The sequence below is a fragment of the Phaenicophaeus curvirostris genome, chromosome 21 (genome assembly GCF_032191515.1).
Source record: "Phaenicophaeus curvirostris isolate KB17595 chromosome 21, BPBGC_Pcur_1.0, whole genome shotgun sequence".
Classification (NCBI taxonomy): domain Eukaryota; kingdom Metazoa; phylum Chordata; class Aves; order Cuculiformes; family Cuculidae; genus Phaenicophaeus; species Phaenicophaeus curvirostris.
This window is the reverse complement of record NC_091412.1, coordinates 7348435-7375872: the sequence shown is the minus strand read 5'-3', so window position 1 is coordinate 7375872 and position 27438 is coordinate 7348435. Positions and strand designations below refer to the sequence as shown.

Genomic DNA, 27438 nt, shown 5'->3' with positions numbered 1-27438 from the left:
CGTGCCTGGCGCAGGGGCGGGCGCCATGAGGGCCGCGGGGCCGTGCGGCGTGTGCGGGGCGGACGGGGCGGGCAGATACCGGTGTCCGCGCTGCGCCGCCGCCTAGTGAGGGGCCGGGGGGCACCGGGGGGGCCGGGGGGCAGCGGTGGAGTGGGGGGTTAGCGGCGGAGCGGGGGGAAGAGGAGGTTGGGGGGGGGGTGGGGAGCGCGGCCTTGCCTGCGCGGTGAGGGCGGGCGGCGGCCCTTGAGGCGGGGAGGGGTGGGGGTGAGGGCTGCTCTCTCCGTTTACCGGCGGCTTCTCCCTTCACCGGCCTCTCCCGCCCCACAGCTGCTCCGTGCCGTGCTGCAGGACCCACAAGGGTGAGTGACCGACGGCCCGGGCGGGCCCCGTGAGGCCCGCGCCGCCGCTGACGCCCTCTCCCCCCGCAGAGCGATGCGCCCCGGAGCGAGCGGAGACCCCCGGCCCGCGGCCCCGGGCGGCTGAGGGGCAGCCCCGTTCCAGCCTCGCTGGCCCCCCGCCCCTGGAGGACATCCTGGCGGAGGGGGACGAGCAGGACCGCGTCCCGCTGCAGAAGCTCCAGCTTTTAGGTAAATCCTGGGAAGCCGGTTGGGGGCGGGCACGCGGGAGAGCGAGCGGAGACGCGACTCCCATCGGTTCTTTTGCAGCGTGTCCCAGCAGTCCGTCTCACTGCGAGGGTTTAAAGGTTTAAATGTCAGATACGCCTTTCATCGTGTCTCCCTGGGAGCTGATTTGCAAAATTCGGGGTCTTGAGCAGCCTGGGCCAGTGGGAGGTGTCCCTGCCCCTGGCAGGGGGTTAGAACTGCATGATCTCCAAGGTCCCTTGCAACCCAAACCATTCTATGATTCTTTGAAAATACGAGTGATCTCAAACGCATTTGTAATTGTTCAAAATTAGCATGGCCTTTATTTTTTTTTAAAGGGGAATCAGAAGAACTGAGAGGCTTGCTTCTGAATCCACATCTCAGGCAGCTGCTGCTGACAGTCGATCAAGCAGAAGATAAAAGCTCCCTCATGAAAAAGTATATGCAGGAGCCATTATTTGTTGAATTTGCAGACTGCTGCTTGAGAATTGTGGAACCTCCGGAGAAGGAGAACATTATGCCTGAGTGAGCTACCTTGGAAACCCTTTTTTTACCTTGAGAATTTTTTCCTTCTGACGGAAGAGATCTAACAACTGGGCTGCAGCGATGCACCAGTCTGTAATTCCTCAAGGTTTGGTCACATTTTGCTGACTTAGAGATGATAAACAGTGACATAGTCAGTGATGGACAGATTTGTAGATATAAGGATGGAAGCTTGATGTTCTGTGGACTTGCCTTCTCTTGCTACAAAAATACTGTCAACCATGGGAAACATTACTTCCCAGTAATAATTAAATATATTTGCATTTATTTTAATCCCCAAACTGTTCTGAAATGTTTTTGTTAACGAACCGTTATTGCAGATGGTATTTACCAGTTTATTAAAAAGTAGTGTACACACAAGAGCTGAATATTTTCAGTACCTGTGTGTGCAGCAGTGATGGTTTAGACCACCTTGAAGAAGTGTGGCAGATGGGGTGCTAGAAACACATGCCAGTTGCGACAGCACGTTTTTTGGTCTTTTGTAGATAAAAGGCGAGAATCGAGTCTTGCTTTTACCTGAGATGCCTGCCTTTAACATTACAATTTGCTGCTCACTTCCTTGGTCACAGTCAGAAATGTGATGCTGTTGAACACTCATGGTCAGTGGGAGTTGTACCTCCCTGCAAGAATCCAGCATATCAGAAATGTTTCCCTTATTTGCACTCTCGTTACCAGCCTATTGCCTCTCCCAGGCAGTGCCAGAAGTGTTCAGTTCAAGTATATATTGCTTAAAGCACTTGATCTATTTAAATTGAGTGTTCTTATAGTACTGATATTTCCTCTAATATGTGTGTGTGAGGAGGAATGCCTGCCCTCCACATTCTATATTTGAAGGATAGTATATTATATGCACAATGCATCGATATAGAAAGCTGAGGTAGCAGCAGATATGGACGTTGAATAATTTGAAAGCAGCAGCTTGCAGACAGTCCTTCCCTGAAGGAAAAAAGTACAGTATATGCAAATGGCCAAAACCTATGTCGGAAGGAGGCTTTTTCTGTCCAATAAAATCTGGTTAAATCCAGTGATAGAACAGGCATCCATGTAGGGGCTGACATTTGCATAATGCAGGGGAGACTTCTTACAGTGAAACTTGATAGAACCCTAGAAGAAAAAGAGGTGGAGAGGTCAGTTGACGTTGTAAGCTAATTTTGCTATTCAAACTAAGTAATGCTAGTGAGTATGAATAAGGATAGAGGCCTCCAAAGGAGTCACTGTAAGCAGTGATTTAAGAGAAATGATTGCTACAGAGTACCAATACCATGATTTGAATTGAAATTAGCTTGAACTCTGACGATCTGAGAATTTAGTCAGTACTGAATTTGGTACTGCTTCTCCCTACTTTCAATAACTGTGGCCAGGGACAGGCTACATTCTTGCAAGTGTAATTTTATGCAGCCTCAAAAATTTAGGGTCAAAAACCCCAAGCACAGATACAAGGTGATTGTTAACCAGAGCGCAGCTTCTGAGAGAAGCCAGTGTGGGTTGTGGCTTGTTTGCAGTAAGTGGTATCTAAGATTGTTCTGCATGTCTTGAAAATTCTCTCTATGATGTACTCTGTGCAGCTGTCTGTACAGGGAAGTTAATACAGAATAACTGGGATATTATTCATACATCGAGTGGTTTTTTCCCAAGTGGATGCTTTTTCATGTGTTCACCTGTTGTGCAAGTTTAATCTCCTAAGGAGAAAAAAAGTAAACATAGTACGTAATGGCAGAGCCTGTGTTGGAATCCTCTGCTCTCCTGTTGTAAAGCAGAGCTTTGATCAGTTTGTTTGTTTGACAGAGATTAATAGGAGTTTTCATGTTTTGTTGAAAGTCACAACTCGGCCCTGTGTCCTGCGTGACCCTTGCCCTTCTAAGCTAGTGGAAAAAGGAAGACTGTCGCTTGAGAGCAGACTCAGTGGTTGCTGTACTTGACAGCAGTATTCAGGTTCCTGAACTCATGTAGTTTAAATGTGCTGCTGACTCGAGTGTGCGAGGTTACCTGTGGGAGAGCTCTAATGGAAGTGATGCCACAGCCAAAGAAACAGCTTTCCACCTTGTAGCAGTCGTTCTCCTGAAGTACTTTGAGGCACGCTAGCAGGGACAGGTCTCTCCGGAGTCTCATTACGGTGACGGGTGCAGCGGCCAGGACAAGGCCAAGAGGCCAGAACTGAATAATTGCATGTGGAGGCAAAGTTGTTTCCAAAGAGCAAGGGTGTTTGGCTGAGATCACTGTAGTTCCAGGAACCGAGAATGCCTTTTCTTCACCCTCATCCAATTCTGCTGCTGCTAAAGCAGCCATTTTTGCCTGATGAAGAGATGCAGAACAATATTCTTGAAAAAGATTCACAGAAATCTTGAACAAAATTTAAAACTGCAAGACTAAGGGTCTAAAAATGAGGGTGTCTTAAAGGACACCCTTTGGGACACTTGCACATTTGTAAAGGTAGGGAACAAGTTATTCTGCAGTCTTTACATTGCCGCTCTGTAGAAGCTGCTATACAAGACAGGCATCCATCTTCTGCTCTTCAGCTGGAGAAGAGTGTTCTGGAGAATTAACAGGGTTGTTTATATGCAGAAAAGGTAGATTCTTTCTCAAACACTAAAAAGCCTCAGTTACTCAATTTCAGTGTTCTCCTGTCCCAATGTACTTACTTTCCATTTCCTCCAGCTGTGCTTGATGACGTTAGCAGCCCTGCGCATCCTTTGGAAGCGGTTCTTGGCTAACCAGGAACGAACAGCTGAAGATTTAATTAAAAGAAATCTGAGTACATGGACTATCTCAGAAGCTCTTGCACACAGTATAAGAGAGATGTCTCTTAAGCTTTCTCCGTATTCAATTAACATAACCACGCCTGCCAACTTAAACATCCAGTGAAAGTGGAAATGTTACTCGTATTATGCTCAGCCACATCCTTAGCAAATTACCTGCTTGGATGACAGTTGCAGACCATCTCTCCTTTGCTAGTTTCTTCTGTTTAAATCTTCTCCAGCAACACTGAATGCAAAATGCTTTCTCATTTAACACCTCTGCTCTTCTGGCTTCCAGTTGCTCCAGCTGCATTGGGGATACAACCCTGCAGTGAACACTCAGGGAAGGAGTTGTGTTCACAACTCTTCCCTCTTCCAACAGTCTCTTGGTGTTCATCAGAAAACCACATGCACATTTCAGTGTCCTAAGACTGCTGGATTAGGTTTTAGAGTTGACAGCACTTCATTAATGCTTATTAGATAACATCTGAAAAGGAAAGTTTTAAGTATCCGAGGGGGACAAAAAGCAGACACTCCCAAAGTCACAGTAGCAGTTGGCTTAAAACTAGCTCCATCGAAAGATGTTCTGTCATGGCTGCATCCTCCATTACACAAGCTTTGCAGAAGTGCCTTTGTCTCCATCACCTCTTTCTCAAAGAAGCTGCGTGGGCCTGTTGGAGGTGCCAGGTCTGTCAGATGAAGCTAAGGAAAGCTGTGATCTTTAATGTAACTGGGAGGACGCTGCCAGCAGTAGACACAAGTACAGCTCCTTGTCCGTTAGCAACAAGGATGCTGTTTAACCAAGTGCTTCTGATAGTTGGATTCTGATGGATATTTGAGTTAGTTTAGTAATACGAAGGAAAATGCCAAATTCTGATCAGACTATTAGCAGGAGTATTGCCTAAATCATGATCATAATCTGTGCCTGAATCCCCATTATGCAAGAACATTCCAGAACTGTTAGCTGGGGAAAACAGCTCTCTTACCACAGAATTGGCCATAAATACTTTGGTTTTGCCACAGTACACTGAAGGGTTTTCTGCTCTGTTCCCTGTTTGCTCAGCAGTAGTTTGTTCTGTAACAACACTCCGAAGGATCTCAAAAATGACAGAATGTGATGCTTTGTCATCATCCACCACTGGAGTCTCACCTGGAAATGAAACATTGAAGAGAAGGTATCAGAAAACTGGGAAATTGGGACCAAGTAATTGTCTTTACACTGAGACTTCTTGGCCATTTAGGGGATAAATACCTACAACAAGAGGGGAGGAGGTGACAGCTAAGACATTACTACATCTAGTTGTGTTTAAGGGGAAAATATGATATGCCGTGGGCAAGCAACTAGAAAACCAGCTTGGTGTGTTTTAACGAGGATGCAGTTTGGGTGCTGTCTTAACACCTCTATTACAGCCTGTCCATAGGTAACAGGTGTCATTCGGACAGGTCTGGACAGTGAAACAGACATAAGGAGGGCTCAGCTGTTCTCACATTGTTCAAAGCATATTACATGGCAACATTAGAAAGCAACAGCAGTGCAATTCAGAATAGATTTGAGCAGCTCAGTCCTAAGGAATTCTGATTAAATACCAAAAAAGCTGTTGGGAACAAAGAACAAGAAGCAAGGAATTAAGCCTCATCGTCTTAACGTACTGAAAGATGCAGGCAGAAAACGAATTGTACACAATTCTACAGCTTTCACAGGGTATCAGAAGCAGCTACAGGGACATGTAACTAAGTAGGAGTTTATTGCAGCCATAAGAGGTTATTAAAACCATTTTCTGGGACATAGTACACAGTTTTCTACATTGTGAGACAAACAGGTTGGCCAGATTAATCTATCTGGAAACAGAGGTAGAATTAATTCAGACCTGTCCTTGAAAGAGATTGTGTTGTTCAAGGCAATGCTGCATGAGTTTCTGCATACCCATTGCTGGAACTTGATGGTCTTTGAATCTTTCCATCCTGGATACTGTTTGCTTTTCTGCTCTAAATATTTCTAAGGAGATGAGAGCATTTTAAGGTACTGAAAACAAATATAACCAATTCTTGCTTACAGGAAGACATCTGGTGGCTATGATGGTGTTCACAGGGCTGGAGTGATAAGGGGACCAAAAGCTTATCCCTGTGTTTAGGAAATTGTTTAGATTTGTTTACAGCTTATTACCTGCTAAAGATAAAAAGGACTAGTGACCTATCACAATGAGGCATTTTAGCTAATGGGTTTATAACTGAGGAAGAAAGATACGGTGTGTAAGTAATTTTCCAGGCTGTATGTTGTTACTTTATTCCATTTCCGCAAGGTGCATAGATTTCCAGCCATTTTACTTATCTGAAATAGGCTAATCCTGCTTCCCACATCTACTGGTTACTGAACAGACCCACTGGGTGAAGAGGAGATTAATCTGGGAGAAAGAAAGGGGTTGCAGCAACTTTCAATATTAATTGTAACCACCTGATGAGCTCCTTCTCTCAGGGTTTCATACTAAACGTATTACCTTGTAGATTGGATTGTGTTTTGTAAAGTCCATCCTTGCTCTTGCTTAGAAAAAAGAATCGCATACAGAAGTTTGCAAAAGGTAGAAGAAGCAGGAGAATCCAGGTAAGCTAGAAGGTCAGTGTGTTCAATAAGAAAACAAGGTGGGGACAAAAGAAAGGAAGGAGAAGGAGTATAAGCAAAAAGGTAAGTGGTTTTCAAGTCCACTCATGAACCAACTAAAATCAAATTATATTGGGAACCCCCATCACCATTGTAACTATAAGTGTTCCACCCAGGAAGAACCCAGAAAACCAGCAATAGGATTAAAGATTTGCAGAGTTTTAGAAAGAGCCTGCTGTAAGCATTTGGCAAATTAGAAATGCAAGTTGGTGATAGATTAGAAAAATATTTTGAGAATTAGTTGTGTCCCTCATGTTGAATGCAGTAACTGTATGAGGTCTATGCAATATCAGATTGGTGTGATAATTTTACTTGATAGCAGAGGGGTTATCTAAAGAAACGTACCTTTTTTCATGGCAGTACAATAGTTGCCTTTATCACACGCTCTGTTTTTATTGGACCCACGCGAGTTTCTCAGTATTGCATAGCGCTCAGTGAAACTTTGGAAAGGGATTCTGATAGACAAACGTACAGTTAATTCTTAGCAAGTATCATTTACTATATGGAAAATAACCTACCCTTTGAGGGGGAAAAAATGCAGAATGGCTTCAAAATCCAGTGCATAGAATGCAAATAGACTGATGCCTGTGTAGTCACCAACAGGAGACTGCCCGCTCCCCAGTAACAGGCAGTGGCTTTTGCCTGTAAGAGACCATGCAGGAACTGTGCTTGCTTATGCTAAGGCTGAGCTTCAAAAACATAACTAGCTCAGGCCTTGTTCGCTCCATCCTCTTAAGGCAGTGAGCTCTCAGCCCAGGAGTGTGTTATAGACACATCCAGACTTTAAGTATGTGGTACGTTTTTAAGAATCCCATTGTTTTGAAGGCAAGTCCTGGTTACTGCACTTTTCGGCTTGTGAAACTAGCAGAGTTTCATTATCCAAAATGCAGAACAGCAGTCCAGATTTGTGATTTCTGCCTCCAAAATATGAGAGAGAGATGCTTAAATAAGCTTAAAAGCAAGCAGTGAGCAGAAATCTTCTGATAGCTTTGAAAGAATTGATAAAGCTTTGTGGTCTGAAACCGACAACAAAATACTTGGATTTCCTGCTTGTAAGCTCTTCCAAATAACTAATGTGCCACTGATTGCTATAGAAACGGATTATGGAAGACGTTGCTCAAGAAATTTGGACTTACCTAATAGGGAAGCCTGCTGCACTGATGGTGATGGCTTCAACTATTCCACACGCCTGAAGCTGGCTGAGAACCTGAGGCATAAATTGAGATGGTTTAGGCAACCACTGTCATATTCTTTGTGGAAGCTGCACGTGCTTGGCACAATGCTTACACAATGTCTCTAGGAAGCTTCTCATCGAGTCAGTGAGGAACAGCTTTTGAAAAGTTACCTGTTCTCTTTCAAAAGTCAGTGCCTTGCAGTCAGCGTTAGGCTTGATGCATCGGATGTAATGTGGTGTGGTACTATTCAAAATCTGCATGAGATGTTCAAGTGAACCCTGTAGAAAACAAATAAAGGTTGAATTAGGGTTTTCTTCTCCCCAGACTGTTGAGCTAACCAGCTAGCCATTCCATAAAAATGAAGCAATTTTTTTGCAAGGACAGCCAAAAAAAAACCCCCCCCAAAAAAAAAAGGAGAACTTGAGCAAAAATTCTGCTCTATGGAGTCTTTTTTAAAATAGTTGATGGTAAATTCATGAAGTTTCCAAAATTGCAGCAAGGCCCTCAGTTGAAGTTAACCCCTCAGGAGGAACACATAGGAAGAAGTCTCACAAAGGCAGATGCCCAGTTGTTAAAGGAAAGGGTGAAACTGGAATGAGTTAAAGCTGTAAACCCAGAGAATCCCAGGAGTCTGAAGCTATTTCAGTTTTATAGTTATCATCTCATTTAAAAACATGTACTGATTTTGGTCAAACTGTACTTTTTTCTCATCTAGTCATGAAAACAGCAGTAGAAAGCAGAACTTGAATAGGATGTACCTTGAACTTTGACACCACTGTAACAACAGCTGCTCTATTCTGGCTTTTGACATTATTTTGGGTCGTTTCCGTCACAGGAAATAATTTTTGAAGCAAGGGGTCCTTAGAGTTCTGCAAAACATGGACCAGCTCTGGTGGAATGGGGTCCTGCGAACACAAACATGACACATGAGTATTTGAACTTAGGTAGAAACCTTCCACCTCTGAAAATTAATAGAAATTCCACATATAGATATGGACTAGTATTTCTGATACTAGCTTGGGTTTAACCACAGCTGTAGTGTCAAATCCGACTTCGTATATTTGTTCATAGTCAGATTCAGGAAGAGAAAGCAACATTTGGCTGAACATTAAGCAAATCTAGTCAAATGTACAACTGCTCCTTATATTGTTCTTGTCACTTAAGTGAGCTAGAAGTCCCAGGACTAGTTTCGTCCCCATAGGACAGTCTGCAATAGATATTATAAAGTCTATTAGATAATAAAGTCAGTCTTTTAATTAAGAGATGGTATTTTACTGCATCACCTTATACCACTTGCCATAATGACTGGTGATGTCAGAAGTGACAAGGGACCCTTGTATCTTGCAGTATATTTCAGTTATTCCCTGATGGCACAATGAAGACAAAACTTGAGGTTCCTGGTACTTTCAGGACTTGCAGTAATTGCATCCATGCTCTTGTTTCTCATAAACTTACTTTTGGGGAAACAAAGTACTGTATTGATGCCATTAACACTCCTGCATCATCACAGGAATGGAAGAAGACCTGATTTGGTGATACGTGGTCTGCTTAATTCTCAGCTGAAAGGTCTGCTAACAAAGCATTTGTTTGTGCCAGTGATGGTTCACTGAAAATCAGACCAAGAACAGTATGCAGTTTTATGTGGCCTGAAGGATTTTTTCGGGGGCAAGGTACGTATATCCATGGAGCACCACAGAATGTATGTGTTAATGGTGCTTAGATTTAAATAGCTTTTTGTCTGTAAGATCTTTTTGCTTTTTTTTTTTCAAACAGCTTTCCGAAAACACCCACCTTATTTTTCTCCACCATTGTTGCCAGCTGATAGCAGACTTTGCCAGCATAATGTGAAATTATAAAGTTCGGCTTCTTACTGAACTTGTTTCGACTTAAACTTTGATTACTAGACAAGGCTTTCTCAATCCGAGTTTGAAACAGGTCAGGGTTAGAGGATCTATTCAGACGGCACTCCTGCATAGCAAATGAGACAAAACTGCAGCATCTCTTATTTGTTATAAAGAACTGTCTTTAAAAGCTAAGACATTTTTAATTAAAATCATAGCCACTTTACTTTTAGAGGTGCTTTGAGTATGCAAGCCCTGAAATACTGAGGAGAAAAAAACAAGAAAAATGTAATTGAGGCTTCGTATTTGAATTAGAACATCCCCAATCTGAGGAAAAGAAGACAACTCAGAATAGGAAGAAGTGGTGTCATGATCATTCTGAAAAATAAGCTCTGCAAATATTTCATAGCTGACAAGTTTCCTTCTAATTTAGTGTTTGATTTTTCTTTGGTGGCATGGGATGGAAGGCAGACAACTAGGCCAAAAGCTTTAGGGGTTTAGATCCACACTTACCTCATTCAGCAAAGAAAAAATGCTGAGAGGATTGCCTTCTATCAGATCAAGGCAGTTCTGGTTGTCCTGGTAGTTTATGAAAGACCACTGTAGGCCTTCAGCTGCGTATTCTTCCTGAAGTCAGAGAGAAACCAGTTATCCCACAGCAGAGGGCACCAGAGCCCAAATAACGATGCGCCTTTTTTGCAGTGCTATGCAGGCACTGTTTAACAAGTTAATCCAAGACTCAGCCTGTTCATCCAGAGCTCAGCTCATGTTCCATGGCAATCTTGAGAAAACACAAACAAGGATATTCTACCCGAGGTAGCTTTTGAGAATGTGGCAGCAGATCCTGCTGGAACAATCTGATTAAGTATTTGGGAACCTCAGATTTATTAGCAAGGCTAGAGTCGCACTAAGCCTCTCCTGGCTGTACCAAGTTTTGCCCTGAAGGGCAAGGAGCCCCCAGAACTTCTTCCTTAGATCCAGATGTAGCCCTAAGCCAAACGTTGCGTGACAGACTTTACCTAGTAGAAAAGGAAGTGCAGAAAGATAATGGTAGAAATAATTTGTACAATATTGATGGTGTTAAATTTTTATGGTATTTTTACTATATTTACAGGGTATTAAACAAGCACAAGCTCTGGCCAGTTATTTGAAAAGTCTCCTGCCAAAAGTTAGCTCAGCACAGCCATTAATGGCGTTTAAGTGGTTTGGGGCAAAGCCATATTGAAAGAGGTAAGAGGGCAGGCAGTAATGGGAGGGGTACTATAAACAGAGGTCACAAATCATTATCAAGGAAACTAAACGTGTGCTTAAACTCAGTTTCCATCTTCACTTGACCATTAACCCCTGGCAAAGTGATGAGGGCAGTCATGAAAGAAAACACCGGGCATGTGAAAGCACAAATTATGGCCAAAGAGATATTTACCTCCGGAATAAATTGATAAAACTATGCTGTGAGTCAGAAGGTACCATTGTGCTGATACCACAAAGAAAGTAATTTCTCATATTCCAGTTAACAGCAAAGAGCATTGGGGTAATGTATGCATGGAGTGGTTGTCTGTTCAACAAAGACTCATGTACATCTGTTAGAGTAGCAGTCCAGGCAGTCCCAACACAGACCTGTAGCTTTCAGAACACTCAGATGAGAACTGGAGTTAGTAGTGTGTGACCAGATAGCCAAGTGACTACGATGTATTTACTGTAGTGCAAATACCTTCTCTACTGTGAAACAACACAACTCATGTACCTCCTCATTCAAAAATATCAGCTGATGCACAGTGTGCTTTTTCTCTTTAAAGGTACCGGCATGACAACTGGGTTTATGAAGCTGTTCTGCAGCAGATCTCCACCAGGTACCACATGCTATTGATGTTCAGGTTACAAGGTTCTGTTGGGCTCTCTGCCTTTGCACTAAGGTCAGGTCTAGAAGGTTCCTAGGCATATAGGCAGTTTATATTTGATGAAGAGAATTAACATGGTTACAAGCAGCAGCTTCCAACAGAATCTCAACTGAGGTTACGCTTCCCTCAAGAGGTGCCAGGTTCAGTTTTAAGTGTTCATCTCTTTGAGGGAAAGTTTAACAGGCCACAGAGCTGTGTAACAACAAACAGATTTCCACTACCCAAGAGAGAAAGTGCTCTCATTCCACCAACTGCCCCACACTTTCCTCTTTAAAAAAGCAATTGTTGCTTCACATCCCACTGATTTCTGTGGCATTATTTACTCAGCTGAAGGTCACACTGACCAAAAGCACAGAAATACAATTAAAGAGACAAGAGATGCTGTTTTAAAATTAGATATTTAACATTTGGTCTTAGTGGAGCATTACCTGCTGTGCCTTCAGGTAGTGTGCTACAAAGTGCTGCTGCAGTTTCTCGTTGGCATAGTTAATACAAAGCTGTTCCAAGTTGTTTTCAGGGAAGGCTTCAAAACCGTAAACATCCAACAAACCTAGGAGGAATATGGGAAGATGGTGAACTTTGGTCTAGGAGTAGCTTGAAGGGCTTATGGTTACTCAGTTAAACCAGGGATGAATAAACCATACCTATGAAGCTGGTCCACACTGATGGATCTGCATAGATGCTTTCATTTATGACCAAAACAAGCCATTCAAACAATCTGCATACAATGACAACTGGATTAGTTGGAAAATGCTTGCTGACAGCAGTCACAGGAGTGTTCTTTTACCGCGGTCTTATCAGTATCACATGGAAGAAACAAAAAAAATATGACATGCTGCCTGCTGACACAAAACAGCAGTTTTCTGAAGACCTCTATTAGATACTGCAGCTATGTCAGCATCGACAACTGAAACAAAGGGGTCTCAAGAGGGGAAGGGAGGTTATAGGGGAAAGAAGGATTATACTATTATTGACTCCAAGCAGAAAGCTGGGGAAAGTAAATCTCTCTGGCCTCCCTGTTCCCTCACAAAAACTCTATGGACTAGCACAGCAACCTGGCCTATATGTCCTTACTTAGCGTAGATAACTTTGGCGAGGCAGTCCCTCCTAGTCTCACATTCAGCCCTGGAGCATGGCTTTTTGAAGACCTGCTGTTGTTTTCCAGCAGTTATTGTTCGAATTCTTAATGATTCCAGCAGTTCCTCGACGGGTATCTTGAGCAGATCTCCTGTGGTCTTCACAAAATCTTGTTCAGGGAAAAAAAACAACATTGCAAGATTATCTGAGTGTCAAATCAATGCAGCTCCTTTAAAGTTACAGAAGGTCTAGAAATGATGTAGAAAAAGAACACTTCCATGACCCCAAAAAGTTAAATGTGGATTTTGGATCTTTTTACCCAAATCTGGGAGAATGTTTTGCAGGACCAGCCCCTTAATTTAATGCCTTTGTTACTTTTTCACCTTTTTTGAGCAGACACCTCTAAATCCAGGCAAAGAATATCAAACAGCCATGACCGAAAGAAACATTAATTTTGGGGATAGTAATGAAAAGTCATCTCTTCTTTAGAAGAATGAGTATTTGCTAACAAATCATTTAAGATCTTGCTAACCTGAGCTGTATGCAAAACTATTTGAATATTAAGTAGTGTGAATTCAGAGCACGTGAAATAAGAGTAGGAAACTTCACTGTTCAGGACAGTGGATTCAATGGATTGATTTTGAAGGAAAACTAGATCCACATAACTCCTACAGACATGAACAACTTGTGTTCTATACTGCAATTTAACAGTGGAGTTTCAGTCTTTATCATGAAAACTTCAAAGCTTAAGCCCTCTGCACTCTGGGTCAGATTTCTGGAAATCTTGTGATATCAGCATAAGATTACAATCAAGTGTAACAGTTGTGCAAATAATCCTTCTGAAATGACTGTCTAATGTTGCAGTTGCCTTGACCTGTAACGGGAGGATATTATCTCTCAGAGCAGAGGAGCATTAGGCTTTTGTTTCTTCAGTAATTTGAAACCGTGTAGTACTGAACAAAAACACGCTTAAATTTTGGTCTGCTCATGACCTTGATAGTCTTCTATCAGCATGAGGACATAATAATCCCATATATTAGGCACCTGCGCTAAGATAACAAGACTCTCTGGAGCACAGCTTGCTTGTTGTCTCACCTTTGGCTTTGTCTTCTAGTTCACACAGCTGAGATTCATCCACTGGATTAGAGAATTCAATGTTTCCAAGATGGAGAAGGCCTGACAACACCTGAAATATAATCAATCCTTGAGTTTTCTAAAACAGAGCTCCCTTCCGAGGCAGCGTCTTCAGCTTTCCCACAGCCGCACAAACAGGACAAGTCACAACATTTCTGCACAAAAAAAGCAAGAAGATTCCAAGCTTCTGTGTTCATTCCTAATGCTGCTATTACTGAAGGAAAACTAAAGTTCACAGGTGCAGGCTTTTAGTTAAGAACTAATATTTGGTTTTGCAACCTGATGTGTAGCTGCAGTTCCTCCGGTCAAGAGTAACATGCAACACATGCTCTATACATTGATACAGATTTACTTCTGCAGAAATCCCACACTAAAAAGATATTCCAAACATCAGGAGCAGCCTCATGGTGACCATACATTGTACCTGACCTTGAAAATATTGTTCTGCGTAGAATGGTCAATGCCCAAGTGAAACATTGCATCTCTGGTCACCTCGAAGCAGTCCTCTGAAAAGCCAAACAGGCGTTATTTAAAAGAAGGCCATGCGCGCAGCTGGAATTGTGAAAGGAGATCAAGAAAACCAGGTGCTCTTTTGGTGAATCCCAGAGCAGAATCTGGAGAACCCAGTCATTGACTTCACACTGACTCTGTGGGGCTCTGAAGTTAGGCAGCAGGTTGCTGAAGCACATCTAAAGACGAGACAGTTTCTAAACGTAGCCACACAGAGATGCAAATTTGCTAGGCCAGAAACCACTGTTTTAAGCCAGGTGAAAACTCTTAATAGTGCAAACTGAAACTTAAACAGAGTCACATGAATGCAGGTGGCTTTACAAAATGTATCCTGCTGACTGACCAACCTGGGTCATGGGATTTAATAGGGCAGACACATTTTTGCCTGCCTTCCTTTAAAGTTACAGCTCTTATTAATGGTCAGTCTGTGAAACTAATCTTTACCATCTAAGTTTCTTTCAGAATTTGGCAGCCAGCGGTAGTCAGCCCCTTCTGGAAGGTTCCATTCCAGCCTCTCCTCTGCAGTGGCACCTTTAGTGATCTGGAGACAGAAAACAAGGTAATGACCGAATTCTGTTTGGTATCTACATCTCACAGACAACGATGAATAACACACTGAGAGCATGATTTAATTCGGAAGCATGGGAGACAGGAAAGTTGTTAAATATTACAAGTTGCAACTGTGCTAAATGTGGTGATTTCACTGTTTGTCAGAAATATCTTGCAAAATTAACTGAAGGCAAACCTGATAAAAAATATGAAAGTTTCTTTCATTGGGAGCCTGATAGGTGACTCTGGTCTTCTCCAAAAGGAAAGTCTGAATGGAAGCACTACTCAGGTGGTGGAATCTAGAGGGGGTGGAGAAAGCAAAAATTTCAACAAAACTTCCTCACATAATTCAACAGGCATTCAACTGACTATGAATGCTTTGCAATTCAGCTTCGGTTTTGTGCAAGCTTAATGTACTATTTTATTCAGAGTTCTTAACTGAACCTCTTTTCTCATTGCTCTCTTTTAGAGATCAGGGTGAGAGCTTATAGAGAGGGGGGGAAGATATAATAATAATGTAAGCTGCTAGCAAACCAAAATATGTTCCAAAGACAGAAAAAAATATTCCATGGCCGACATCAGGGACAGGTTTGTAAAGACTTAAAAGGAAGAAGACAATAGATAAGGTTTTTACACAGTAATTATTACCTGTCTAACTGAAGCTGGATATATTTTCCAAAACGGCTACTGTTGTTATTCCGCAGGGTGCATGCATTTCCTGTGAAATTGCCAGTGACAGATACAGCATAATCAGAGTGGTTCCACTCTGCTTGACATACTGATATTAAGGGTGATTTGTATATAGCTCCAGTACTTGAAGAGTTTGTATTTTAAGGAGAGGACCAAGAGCTAGCTTAGACTTGTGTATTAAAAAAGAAAATTCGCACAGTGGACACTACTTTTTCCTATTACAGAAAGCCTTATTTACCAAATGCTTCCATGACAGGGTTGGAATCCAACACTCTCTTCTCTATCCTTTCCACAGTTTCATTGCCTTTTGGAGAGATAACTGAAGCAGCAACAGAGGCATAGAATTTCATAAGGCAGCGAGATGTCCAGGTCTGCAAGAGAGAGGCTTGACAATAGGCCTTTGTTTTTACTATGTCATTAGTTATGTCAGTTAGTGACGCAGTGCTAACTTCTGAAAACACAGTATGCAGCTGGCAAGAATGCAAAAGAGAGCAATTGTGTCAGGTTTATAGTTCTAGTTCAGTGGAAACTTTTTGTGCATATGCTTGCATGCAACAGACACATTTGAATGCTACCAGAGTCACAGTGCTTTGCTGAATGGCAGTCTTATCAAGATGTAATCATCTGGAAGCTCAGCTAGAATTAATAGCTAGTATCTTAAGATTCATTCAATATAAATGGACTTTGAGTCCTTAACACTCAGCAATTTTGTTTTCAGGCTTAAAAATATTCTCAGTATCTTGCTGAACAGGGACAGACCACTATGGAAGGACCTAGGACAGGATCTGAACTCTCCTGCTTCTTCTGAGTCTCGCCCCATGGTTTGCCAAGACCCACACTAGCTCCCTAACAGACTAGGCTGGGACTGGGACATGAATTCAAGAGCAATTCCTGTTGAATTATTCAAATCTAGCCCTTCTAGAAATTACGGATGTCACCTAAAGAGCAGCTATATTTAGTAGAGTCGGTTTGACTGCAGCAATCACTTAATGCTTTACACATATTTCAAGACAGTCGTGCTAAAGCAGACTGGCTATGTGCTCTGTCAGAATTTTTTTTCCTTCCTCTCTGCTTGTTCAGTAAAATACAATGAGATTTCCTAGTGATTTGTAGTGCAAAACTTAAGAGCAATGCCAGGAAAAAAATCTGCTTACCTTCCCAGCACCACTTTCTCCACTAACAATTATAGACTGGTTTACAGGGTCTATCTGGCTTTGGACGTTTCTGTAGGTTTGTTCAGCCACTGCAAAGATGTGAGGTTTTAAATCCTGGCAGTAAAAGAGAATATTCATATATTAGAGAACAGTAATTGTAAAGTTCAACAGCAATGGACAGCAAAGGTCTTCTCACATTTATCTGAAAGTATTACTACTCTTTTTATAGAACTCATATTTCACTAGAAATGGGTTTTATCCTTCAGGATTATTTCACTTATATAGATCTTCAAGAACTTGACATCTGAGTTCTGCATAAGGACGGTTTCAAATACAAGGATTACCTGAGGACGAGGCGCAACATGGTACTCTCTCATAAGCTCAGGTGAGTAGAGGCAGGAGATAGGCTGAAATGGATTTAAAGCCACCAGGCTGCAGCCAGCATTTGTATAAAACATGTTTACTCTGTATCTTGCTTGAAGACATTTCAGAACTGAAAGACACATCTGTTAGCATCTTTTGAAAAGTGTATTTGACTCTTCCCGTTCCTTTTTCCATTTCACATAATCCATCCTAGAAAGCAAATCTGTTCACTTGCAGAGCAGACCGAGACAAAGATTCCCATTTGCACTGGGAAACAGGCCTTAGCTTCTCTCAACAGGATCTTTAAGTCGAGCAGGGAACTAAGGAATTTACTTTTCAAAACCAATTTAATGGATGTATTTTGAATCTAAGTTAGAGCCTTCCTTTCAGATATGTTCATATAACACCAAACTGCAATCACAAGGTCACGCAGGAGTCCTTCAATAGCCTTTTAACTCTCAACCACACCCTGGCTACCTGAACCAACAATACAAACGTGACCTCTACATGCAGAGCTTGATAAGAAAGCAGCATGGCTAAATCTACATAAGTATTTTTAAAAAATTCAACCAAGCCAACAGTGACTTTCTAAGGCTTTGAATACACTTTTAATAGGCTTTGTATCTTTAACTACTGTGCTCATCATAGTATTAATGCAATGAGAACAGTAACTACCATGTATTAGTAGCCACCAGGGAAAGTAACTCTTCAGGAGATCCTCCCTTGGCTAGCTGCTTACCTGTCGTAGTTGTCACTGGATTAACTTTTGTGAGGTCATCATAAAGATGCAGTTTTTCTTCATCACTGAGGAATGCTCTAACGTCCTCTTCAAATGATTCACTGAGGTCATTCTGGATGACAGAATCTTCTTTTTGGCCGTTTTCCTGGAGAGGGTGTCAGATCAGCACCAAAGGCTGAATATATTGGGACTTTGACCTCATAAACTGTGGTTTAAAGCTTTTCTACTGCTTCCATGTAGCAGAAGTTCAGGCTCAGCTGGAGTCATAACTTAGCATGTTTGAGCTACGCTTCCTCCTAACTGCCCTCCCCCTGCATCAGTGATTCCCATGGGGTGCTCTGTTTTTAGAAAGGCATTACTTAGAGTATGAGAGATGGCAGGCAGACATCACTTTGTACACGGAATTAATTACTGGTAACTCTGGCTTTAAGTGAAAGCACTCGGAAGGAACATGTCCGTTGACTCACACTACCTGGTGCTTGCAATTTTGCGGGTTGTTCAGCACAGACACACTCATATAGCATTCTGACCTGGGGGATTTCTAAGCCTTTGAATGTCATACATTCACTGCAAAAGTTGCCTTGGGCAGAGGGAAGTGGGAAGGCCTGGCTGCAGAGGTGAGTGCTGAAAGCTACTATGGTCCAACACAAATGCAGTTTTTCTTGCAGAGAATTTCATTTTTAGAGCAGAGATTGAGGGCCCCAAGAGTTAATGCTGCAGAGCGCACACACCACAGCCAGGGAAAAGCAGTAGCTGGCCTGCATTAGGTGAAGATTTGTCCCCTTTGAATCACCTAAAGTATTTAAATCTTAGCCTCTGGGCTCCCATGTCCTTGCCAATTAGTTGGAAGGACACATCTGCTGTACAAACGTAATGGAAAACTTAGCCAAAAGAGAGATTTCATGTCCTTTTTGTCATTTTAGGGGGATGGAAAGAGGAGCTGCAAGGGAAAATGAAGAAGGGAAAAGATGCCAGTCCTGATTTTTGCTTTCTGGATATTGCTCTTCTGTTCTCCTTGACAGAAACTCCTTCAAAGCAACTTTACTCATTTGTATTTAGCAGCATAAATCTGCAGTTCTTTACACGTTAACCAAGTCAGTGAACAGTATCACCTTGTTTATAAAGAAAAAGTGCTAAATCCAGTTAGCAGCATTCCCACTACATGAGCTAAGCTCATTATTAAAGGGGAAAATACACAGCAAAACCCCATTAACACATTTCTAAAAACAATAAAGCTACAGTAACGTACTCATTTAGGAGCATAGTTATCTTGTGCAGACAGCATAAGTAGTTCATCTCCAATAATACAAAATTTTACAGAGCAAGGATAAAAAAAAGCTTAGGAATGCAGTTAAGCATCACTATCAAAGTGACTTCTGTTATTCTCCTCTGAATGAGCATTACATAGCTCACTGCTTTCACAGAGAACAGGCACCCACAATTACAAAATACTCTGTGGATCAGATGCGTTTCTGCCAATCACCCATTCTTCCAATGCCCTCCCCTGTGTTCACTATATGATGCTGGCACCAGCCAAGTTCTTAAGGCTATTGTGCGGCTGATATTGCGAGACCTGAAAAAGCGCTTATTTTTGCTTGCCTGCATGCCCTTCCTGCCCTTGCCTGCATGCATTGCTTCATTTGAGAAGAGATGGTGATCACTTAGCCAAAAGAAAAATAGTATCTGAAAATACAATCACTTTTGATGCCTGTACTGCATAGCTCATGTATCAATTAATTTTACTGAAGACCCCTTCATGATGTGCTTGCTGCCTACGCTGACTCCTGCCCCGTTAAAGCCAACGGCATGACAAAAATCACTAGCTGGTGTGAGCAACACAGCTCAAAACCACACAGTTAATAGGTCCAGTCAACTCATGAAGTAGGGCTGAATATACATTAGGAGTTACCTAATCTTGACTGCATGAAAACAAGCCAAGAATTCTTTCCAGGCAGTAAAAAATAATTAGCACACACAACTCCTGGCTTTCTTTTTACCTGCTTTGGCATCTTGTCCAGCTGTAGGGATGGGAACACTGGAGAGGGCCTTTAGGGTATCTCATTCAAATCTGACTGAAGAACGCTTAAGTAAAAAAAAAAACAAAACAAAACCAAAAAACATTTAAAAGAAAATAACTCTGGATATGTCATTAACCAGAGGTTTCCATGAGCAGAACCCAAAGGCTTCAGACTGAAGTACCAAGACCAGGTAGGGGGGCAACTAGTGCTGGAGCTAGAGAGACTACCTGCTCTGTCACAGAATGACAGCCTTACATTCTGTTTGCCCCTGCAAAGAAAGCTTATTGGGAGGGAATACTAACTCTTTCCTTACCGGAGGAATAAAATGCTTTGTTTCTCTAGAATCAGTAAGGCCAAGTTTCTTGGCAAGAAATTGCAACTTTGTTTTTATTAAATTCCTCCTGTAAGGACAAATAGGAAAGATTTGCGGGTCTGACAGCATCAGAGAAGCGAGTGCTTTTGGAAAAGGGTGACTCAGAGTTCTGTATTGCAGCAGAAACAAGATAGGCTTGCTCGCTGTCCCCTTCCTGCTTCCTCTGAAAAACAGTGGGAGCCAACCCGAGGTGAGTCAAGCTTGCCCTCTGAGTCTCTGTGATAAATACGGAGAGTCTGGTCATAGAGCCAAGAAGACTTCTGTCTTCTTCCAGCAGCTGGAACTGCTGTCCTTTCTTTCCTCTCTTCCTCTTCTCTTCTCCTCCCTTCCTCTTCTCCATCTCCTGTCTTTTTCTCCTCCTTTTCTTTTCTCCCCCTTCTCTCCTCTCCTTTCTCTTGTCCTTCTCCTTTTCTGTCTTTCTCTCCTTTTTCTTGGCTCCTTCTCTTCTCCTCTCCTTCTCCTTCTCTCCTCCTCTCCTCTTGTCTTCCTCCTTCTCTCTCATCTTTCTCTCCTCTCCTTCTCCCCTCCTCTCCTTCTCCCCTTCTCCTCTCCTTGTCCTCTCCTCTTTCTCCTCTCCTCTCATCCTTCTTCTCTCTTGTCTTTCTCTCTCTGCTCCTCCTTTCCTCTCCTTCTCCTTTCTCCTCCTTCTCTCCTCTCCTTCTCCCCTCCTCTTGTCCTTCTTCTGTCTTGTCTTTCTCTCCTCTCCTCTTTCTCCGCTCCTTCTCTTCTCCTCCTCCCTTTCTCCTTCTCCCACCCTTCTCCACTCCACTCTTACCTGGCACGGGCAAAGCTCCAGGCTCCCAGCGCTGGGGCCGCACCCACCACCCCTCCGCCCACGGGAGACCCGCGGCTGACAGCGCGGAGCCGCTCGCCCTTCGTGCCGCCACGCCGGGTCCCAGGGGCACAGAGGCACAGAGGCACCGGGTCCCAAGGGCACAGGGGCACCGGGTCCCAGGGGCACGGGCTCCGCCGGGCGGGATCCCGCTCCAGGCGCGGCGCGCGCTGAGGCGAAGGGCAGCGAGGCGGGCGGAGGAGGCGGAGCCGCGGCGGACGGTGCCGAATCGGCGTTTGCGGAAGAGCAGGCTGAGCTCCCGCCGGCCAGAGGGCGGGCGGGACGCGCTGCCGGGGGCCCCCGAGGGCTCCTGTGGCGAATCGGCGTTTGCGGAAGAGCAGGTTGCTTGCCCGTGGCGAAAGTGCCGGCGGGGAGGCGGCTCCGGGGCTCCGGGGAGGGCTGGGAGCCGAGGAGCTGGGCGGCTGGGAAGGGAGGCCGCGGCCCGAGGAGCCGTGGGCCGGCGGGTGCCTGGCAGCGGGGTCCCTCGAGGCTGGTTTCCCGGCCGCGGAGCTGCGGGCCGGCCCCTCGCCGCCGCCCCGGCTCCCGTGAGGCCCCCGGTGCGGGTGGCACCGACAGAACCGCGGCTGTTTCGTGCTGGTGAATGCTCTTCAGCTTTAACGTAGGCCCTCCTGAGAGGATGTGGGGCCGGAGCTGCTTACAAAGGCTTCTTTACCTCTGTTGCTAGAGGGGATTTCAGCAGCCAGGCAAAAGAAACCTCGCTAGGGTCACGGTTTTACCCATCTGTGTTGTTCATGCTGTAGGGAACCCCAGATCGTGTCTTCCACAAAGCAGGACATGCAGTAAAGCTATTCACCGTGTGAGTGTTCGACAGCGTGTTTGGTACTTGGACATCTCCAGCAAAAGTGTGTGAAGAATCTGTGAAGAACACAAGATGCGGAAGGCAGGAGCTCGGTGAGGTCTTACAAGTGCCTGTGCCCCCACTCGGCTTCCCAGGCTCAGCCAGGGTCAGCGCCAGCAGCTGCAGCAGCAGGCAGTTCCGTGTTCTTCGCATTGAAGAGTAACTGGAAAAGCGGTGATTTTTTTAAATCCACATGTGTTTTAATGAACTGGTACCTGAGATTCACTTTTGGTGAAGTTTTAAGAACCCTGTTTGACAAAACTGACTCAAGTTCAGCATTGAGTTTTCAGCAGAAGAAAGAAAGATGTCACACAAACACCTGAAAGAAGCCTTCGTCAGCAACTTAAATGGAACCAGTTTGCTGGAAATCTCACTGGGCCTGTCTCTGGCTCCACTCTGCTTGCTTTGCAGAGGGCTTCTCTTGGTTTTATATCACCTGCACTGCGGGAAACCTCTCAGTTCAAGAAAATACAGCCTGCTGCTAGACTTCCTTGTGCTAGTCTCTCCCCTTGTCTTGTCTTGCACAGTCTTGTCTCCAGTCCTCTTTGTCGTGCCAGCTATCATTGCAGCCTTCTGTGGTGGAATATTTTCCAAAATATACAGCCAAAGAAAACATGAGGGCAAGGTGCTTTTTAGGCAACTTGTAAGAGACTTCCAGGAGACGTACTTGGATCAAGAATACATTCCAGCCATAACTGTGTTTCGTGTTTTTATCAATGTGTTGACATCAATCAGTATTTTAGCAGTGGATTTCCCACAGTATCCAAGGCGATACGCCAAAGCTGAGACCTATGGAACAGGAGTTATGGACTTTGGGGTTGGAGCTTTTATTTTTGGTAATGCTCTTGTTTGTCCTGAGGTTAGACAAAAGTCTTATGTGACACGATCAAAATTTTCCAGTATGGCCAGGCAGTTCTTTTCCATTTGGCCGCTGTTTTTTCTTGGCGTTGGACGACTGCTGAGTGTTAAATCTATAGAGTATCATGAACATATTTCAGAGTATGGGGTGCACTGGAATTTTTTCTTTACCTTAGCATTTGTGAGGCTTGCAGCATCTCTACTTTTAGCCATGTTTCCAAAAAATAAATCGTGGATTGTTGCTATAAATCTCGCTGCACTTTATCAACTTATTCTTAATACTACCTCTCTGAAGGTGTTTATCTTGCATGGGAGCAATGGTGGAGATTCTAGGGTTGGCTTTTTAAATGCCAACAGGGAAGGACTGCTCTCTCTCTTTGGATATCTGGCTATATATATGGCGAGCGTCCAGGTGGGGCTCTGTCTGCTGAAGTGCAGAAACTCTGTCAGAGGCTGGATTGAGGCAGTGTGCTTCTTACTGCTGACAGTCCTCCTGCTCTTCCTGCTCCTTCATGTGTCGCAGGCGTACGTGGACCCTGTGTCCCGTCGGATGGCGAATCTGTCCTACTGCATATGGGTGCTTGCTCACTGTCTGATGTTCTTAGCCTGCTTTGTAGTGACTGATCTCACGTTGGTGTTCACAAAGCTGCTTGTGAAGGGGGCCCGTGTGCCTTGTTCCTGGAACATTATAAAGTCCCCTCATACCAGTAAAAAGCAGGAAACGGAGGCTGTGCCCGTTGGAGGGGAAGGCGTTTGCCTGATTAGTGCCATTAATAGAAATCAATTACTATTTTTCTTGCTAGCAAATGTTATGACTGGTGCTGTAAATATGCTGGTAGATACAATCCACAGCAAGACTGCATTTACTTTATGTATACTACACTTATATATGTTTTTTAACTGTTTAATTATGTTTATATTGCACAGCAAAAATATAGTATTAAAGTTTTGGTGATTCTCCTCCTTCATAAGTGGACTAGTTGAACTTCGTTTATTGTAGTTGAATCGTGGCATTAGAATGGAAAAATCAGTATTTTTCCTTCATGTATTGCAATAATTTATAATGTAGTATAGCTTTTTATGATTTAGCATTGGTTATTTCTTTACTGATTTGTTTTACCAAATTATACAGTCAATGCTGTTACCTGTTGGAGTTGTTACACCTTTTCCTGAAAACTTAGGTTTTGAGATAGTTTGCTGAATCCTCCTGCTGCTCCTAGAAACACACAGAAGAGTAAAACTGGTGAACTGTGTTTGTACCTCGTGCTGGCAGGATTAAGTAACGATGCATAGAGTAGAGGCCGGATGAAAAGTAAGAAAACGAGTGATTAGAGAGACTTAGCTGTGTCAAGATTTACCTAGTTAAGGGCCTTGAATAAATAACAGATTAGACTAATTCCTTATATAAAATGTATTGAATAAGTGGATACTTAAAAATGTTTTGGCCTCAGTCCTGCAAAGATTTATACATATGCTTGACTTTGATGGCAGTAATTGTATGGGGAATGTTAATCATATACTGAAATCTCAATTAGCCTCTGAATCAAAGCTATATTTTATTTTCATCCTTGCTAATGAATATAAATGAAGACCCTAGATAAACTGTGATGCTTTGAAGGATAAAACTCAACTGCAGATGGATTCATAAAGCAGTTGTTGGAATTTGTGGTGCAGATAATAAGAGCAGCACAGCCTTTTATAAGTAAATACAAAGATCCAAAACTAATTCTTTCCCAGCCTGCGCACCAACATGTTGTGACAGCTTATCTTCAGGAACGCTGTAAAATATGGCCTTCAGCTCTACTTTGAAAGCACTGAAGGCCCACCTACTTGTCTATAAAGTTATTTTAAACAGCAGCTCATTTAGCACTGTATTTTGACAGCTGAGATGTGTTCAAGTGGGAACACTCTGTATTAATTTTTATTAGCAAACAAACAGTGTGCAAATGGGAAGAAGCATGACACAGTCGAGCAGAACATCAACAAGGGATGTTCTTAGTTTCTCTGTAACCGTCTTCCTGCAAGAGCAGAACACCCTCTTTGTTCACTTTCCTAACTGTGACTGTTCTTCCTGACCCCATTAAGTTTTGGAGAAGAGAAATATATTTAAAGATTGGGAGGAGTTCAATAATGGGAGGTATAAATACTTCAGAAGGAGGATGCAAATGGTAGTTGGTGATAGATGCCTGATGTCAGTGGAATTATAGCAGTGCACATAGGCCGTATTTCAAATTTCTCCTTGTCTATCAAATGTGATGAATCATAAAACCTATGGAGATTAAGCCTGTAAATCAGATTCCTTAAGGCAGACATACTGGGAAATATTAAATTTATGATGTTCTCTTAGCTACTGGCCAATGGAGGGGTAAAGCCTGAGCATGATAGGCTGTGCTCATGCTGGTTTCATGCTTGTTTACTTTCCAGTTACAGCCAAATGGTCTTCAGAATAAAAAAAACACAGCCTGTATTATCCTGGGGACAACTGCAACTAATTGGAAATAACAGTTATCACGGTCTATAGCAGAGGTTTCTGGCAGGGGTGTATGTAGTTATTTGAAAACATTTCCTATGGAAGAAGTGCCTCCCTCATGAACTGCATGGACCTACGCATTTATGCAAAAGTACTCCTGGATATTAATTTTTGAAATATTTGAAGCGCAAGCCCTGCAATGAGTTCTGCTTGTGCGCACAAGCCTATCAATGTGATTCAGAATGAAGGCATTAACTGGGTGTAACAAAGAGGAGTTGCGTCTGGACAAGCAGCAAACTATCTAGATGCCAACTGCCATTTTGTGAAGCAAAAATTCCGTGGGAGGTCTGCTGTGTCTGTGCAGAGCTCTGATAGCTCCGCACAGGCAGTGGGTACCAATCCCAGAACCGGAGAGGCAGTTTGCAACAACAGAGCCTGCAAACTAAAAGGACTGTGGTCCACAAGAAACAGAGTGGGAACAACCCGCTTCTCTCACCCATGGCACAACCCCAAACCGTAAAGCCGTCTCCCACTTTTAAAGCTGTATGAAGTAAGTTGTTCACCACTGAATTAATGAGAGAAAGTTAATTCTCATTGCTTATTGTCAATAACAAACGCAGCAAGCTTTGCCCTGAAGCAACCAGCATAGTTAGTAATGCCGAATGTTTAGACTATGAATAGATACAGATAATTAATGCTGCTTCTGAAAGAACCAAGAAATGCAAGCATTCTTTGATCACAGGGTCTGCAATGAGGCTGAAAAGATGCGAGAGAAGCTAACAGCGCAACACTGATGCAGACATGCTCCACTTGCACCTCAGTAGCTGTGAGTTCCAATGTTGGTAGGGACACGAATGCTACATTTCATTTCAGTTTGGGGTGCATTTAGGTGAGTAAGCTTGTACAGATCGAAGATACAGTTGAAAACCCAGAAACTTTTAAGTAGCTGTTACATATTTAGTAAAGGTATTTCAACTACTAAGCCTAAAATGGTTCAACTATAGCATGCCACTGACTTCAATAACAGTAAAACAGAGGACTGGGAAAATACAATTTGTTTTGTCTTTGATGCTGCAGTTCCCCCAAATGACCTTTATGCAGGGTGGCAGGACGGAAAAAAATACAGTGGGAGAGTCGAGCTGAGTCCGTTTATCCTTCTTGTTTGTTAAACATCAGTTAGCGTCTTACCAAATTTCTTTATTTTGAAAGACCGACTCACTGGCATGCCTTTCCTTCCAACCCAGTAGGGTCTCTTTTGAAGTCAAATGTTGCAATAAGGATTTCAGGCAGTATCCTATTTCAAAGCCCTGATGTCTTAAAGAACAGGTATTTCTTTCAGGCATGCAAATGAATACATGAAGGGGCTGTCTTTCTACTGTGTAATGAGAGGGCCGCATTTTCTAGCAATGTAAAAAACACTTTTCCATGGATAAAAAAGGACACAAAATGTTCTGGTGTTTTTCATGTGACGTTTACCAATGTGCACACTGAGAATGCAGCATTTGGGGTGTTAGTGTTCTGTTGGTGTGATCCAACCTCGCTCTGGGAGTGGAGAAGCAGAAGATGTGGAGGAACCTGCATGCTGTGCGGAGCATGCGAAGTGGGAGAAACTGTCCCTTGTCAGAAAATACCAGATTTTTTTTTTTTTTACTTAAGAAGAAAACCACGGGAATATACAAACTGCAAAGTGTGCAGCGATGTGTCGCTGCATGATGTTTCTGCTGGAGGCAGAGATGCTGCACAATGAGTTCAAGTAAATCAACTCCTACACTAAAGATGTTTTTAATGCAGAAAGAAGAAAAAATATCTTGCTCCCTAGTTGCCTCCCCTGCATTTTCTTGTGAGGACTTTAATATCTGTACACATAAATAACAAGAATGAGCAGACCAGCTGTAGTATTTAATAGAAAAGAGAAGGCTGAGGGGAGACCTTGTTGCTGTCTACAGCTACCTGAAGGGAGGCTGTAGCAAGGTGGGTGCTGGTCTCTTCTCCCAAGTGACAAGCGATTTGACAAGAGGAAATGGCTTTAAGTTGCATCAGGGGAGGTTTAGGTTGGATATTAGGAAAATTTGCAGACAAACTGGTGAAGCATTGGGACAAGCTGCCCAGGGAAGTGGTAGAGTCACCGTTCAAAAAACATGTAGATATGGCACTACAGGACATGGTTTAGTAGGCACGGTGGTGTGCTGACTGTTGGACTTGATGATCTTAGAGATCTTTTCCAGCCCTAATGATTCACTTGTTGCACCAGTGTGCTGCAGAAGCCAACAGCCACAAGTTAGAGACTGCACAATCAGAGCCTGCCTCACTGGGCAGGTAACAGTGGAGGGAGGTCTGGGGCTGCACTTTGATGTCTGGAGCA

General features: G+C 43.2%; 3 protein-coding genes and 1 long non-coding RNA gene across 6 annotated transcripts; 3 read left to right on the top strand and 1 right to left on the bottom strand.

Moving 5' to 3' along the window:
- Positions 1-1426, top strand: ZNHIT3 (zinc finger HIT-type containing 3). The gene is made up of 4 exons (XM_069874120.1): positions 1-105; positions 328-359; positions 429-587; positions 941-1426. The coding sequence occupies exons 1-4, from the start codon at positions 26-28 to the stop codon at positions 1129-1131; spliced, it is 462 nt and encodes a 153-aa protein (XP_069730221.1). The 5' UTR covers positions 1-25; the 3' UTR covers positions 1132-1426.
- On the bottom strand, positions 896-21048 carry MYO19 (myosin XIX). 3 transcript variants are annotated; one of them, XM_069874116.1, is made up of 25 exons: positions 20833-21037; positions 19664-19748; positions 17667-17811; positions 16909-17057; positions 16565-16678; positions 15649-15781; positions 15369-15438; positions 14917-15019; positions 14616-14712; positions 14091-14167; positions 13623-13713; positions 12525-12696; positions 12095-12168; positions 11879-12000; positions 10066-10179; positions 9503-9679; positions 8470-8616; positions 7882-7989; positions 7673-7743; positions 6882-6991; positions 4867-5030; positions 4058-4187; positions 3785-3870; positions 3132-3437; positions 896-2249 (listed from the first exon to the last, which is right to left on the bottom strand). In XM_069874116.1, exons 2-25 carry the CDS (start codon positions 19673-19675, stop codon positions 2121-2123), a joined length of 2901 nt encoding a protein of 966 aa, XP_069730217.1. In that variant the 5' UTR covers positions 19676-19748; positions 20833-21037; the 3' UTR covers positions 896-2120. The 3 variants fall into 3 exon arrangements, 1 of the variants encoding a protein (XP_069730217.1); XR_011338933.1 differs by lacking the exons at positions 896-2249; positions 3132-3437; positions 3785-3870; positions 4058-4187 and adding exons at positions 5749-6282; positions 6376-6484 and having other exon boundaries at positions 4895-5030; positions 20833-21048; XR_011338934.1 differs by lacking the exons at positions 896-2249; positions 3132-3437; positions 3785-3870; positions 4058-4187 and adding exons at positions 5749-5876; positions 6376-6484 and having other exon boundaries at positions 4895-5030; positions 20833-21048.
- Positions 8851-11402, top strand: LOC138729693 (uncharacterized). Its single transcript, XR_011338935.1, has 3 exons — positions 8851-9381; positions 10667-10782; positions 11349-11402. It is a non-coding gene; the product is annotated as an uncharacterized lncRNA (long non-coding RNA).
- An 803-nt stretch (positions 21049-21851) lies between the features above and the next one.
- Positions 21852-26659, top strand: PIGW (phosphatidylinositol glycan anchor biosynthesis class W). The gene has a single exon (XM_069874118.1). It carries the CDS (start codon positions 22053-22055, stop codon positions 23559-23561), a length of 1509 nt encoding a protein of 502 aa, XP_069730219.1. The 5' UTR covers positions 21852-22052; the 3' UTR covers positions 23562-26659.
- The last annotated feature ends 779 nt before the right edge of the window (positions 26660-27438 follow it).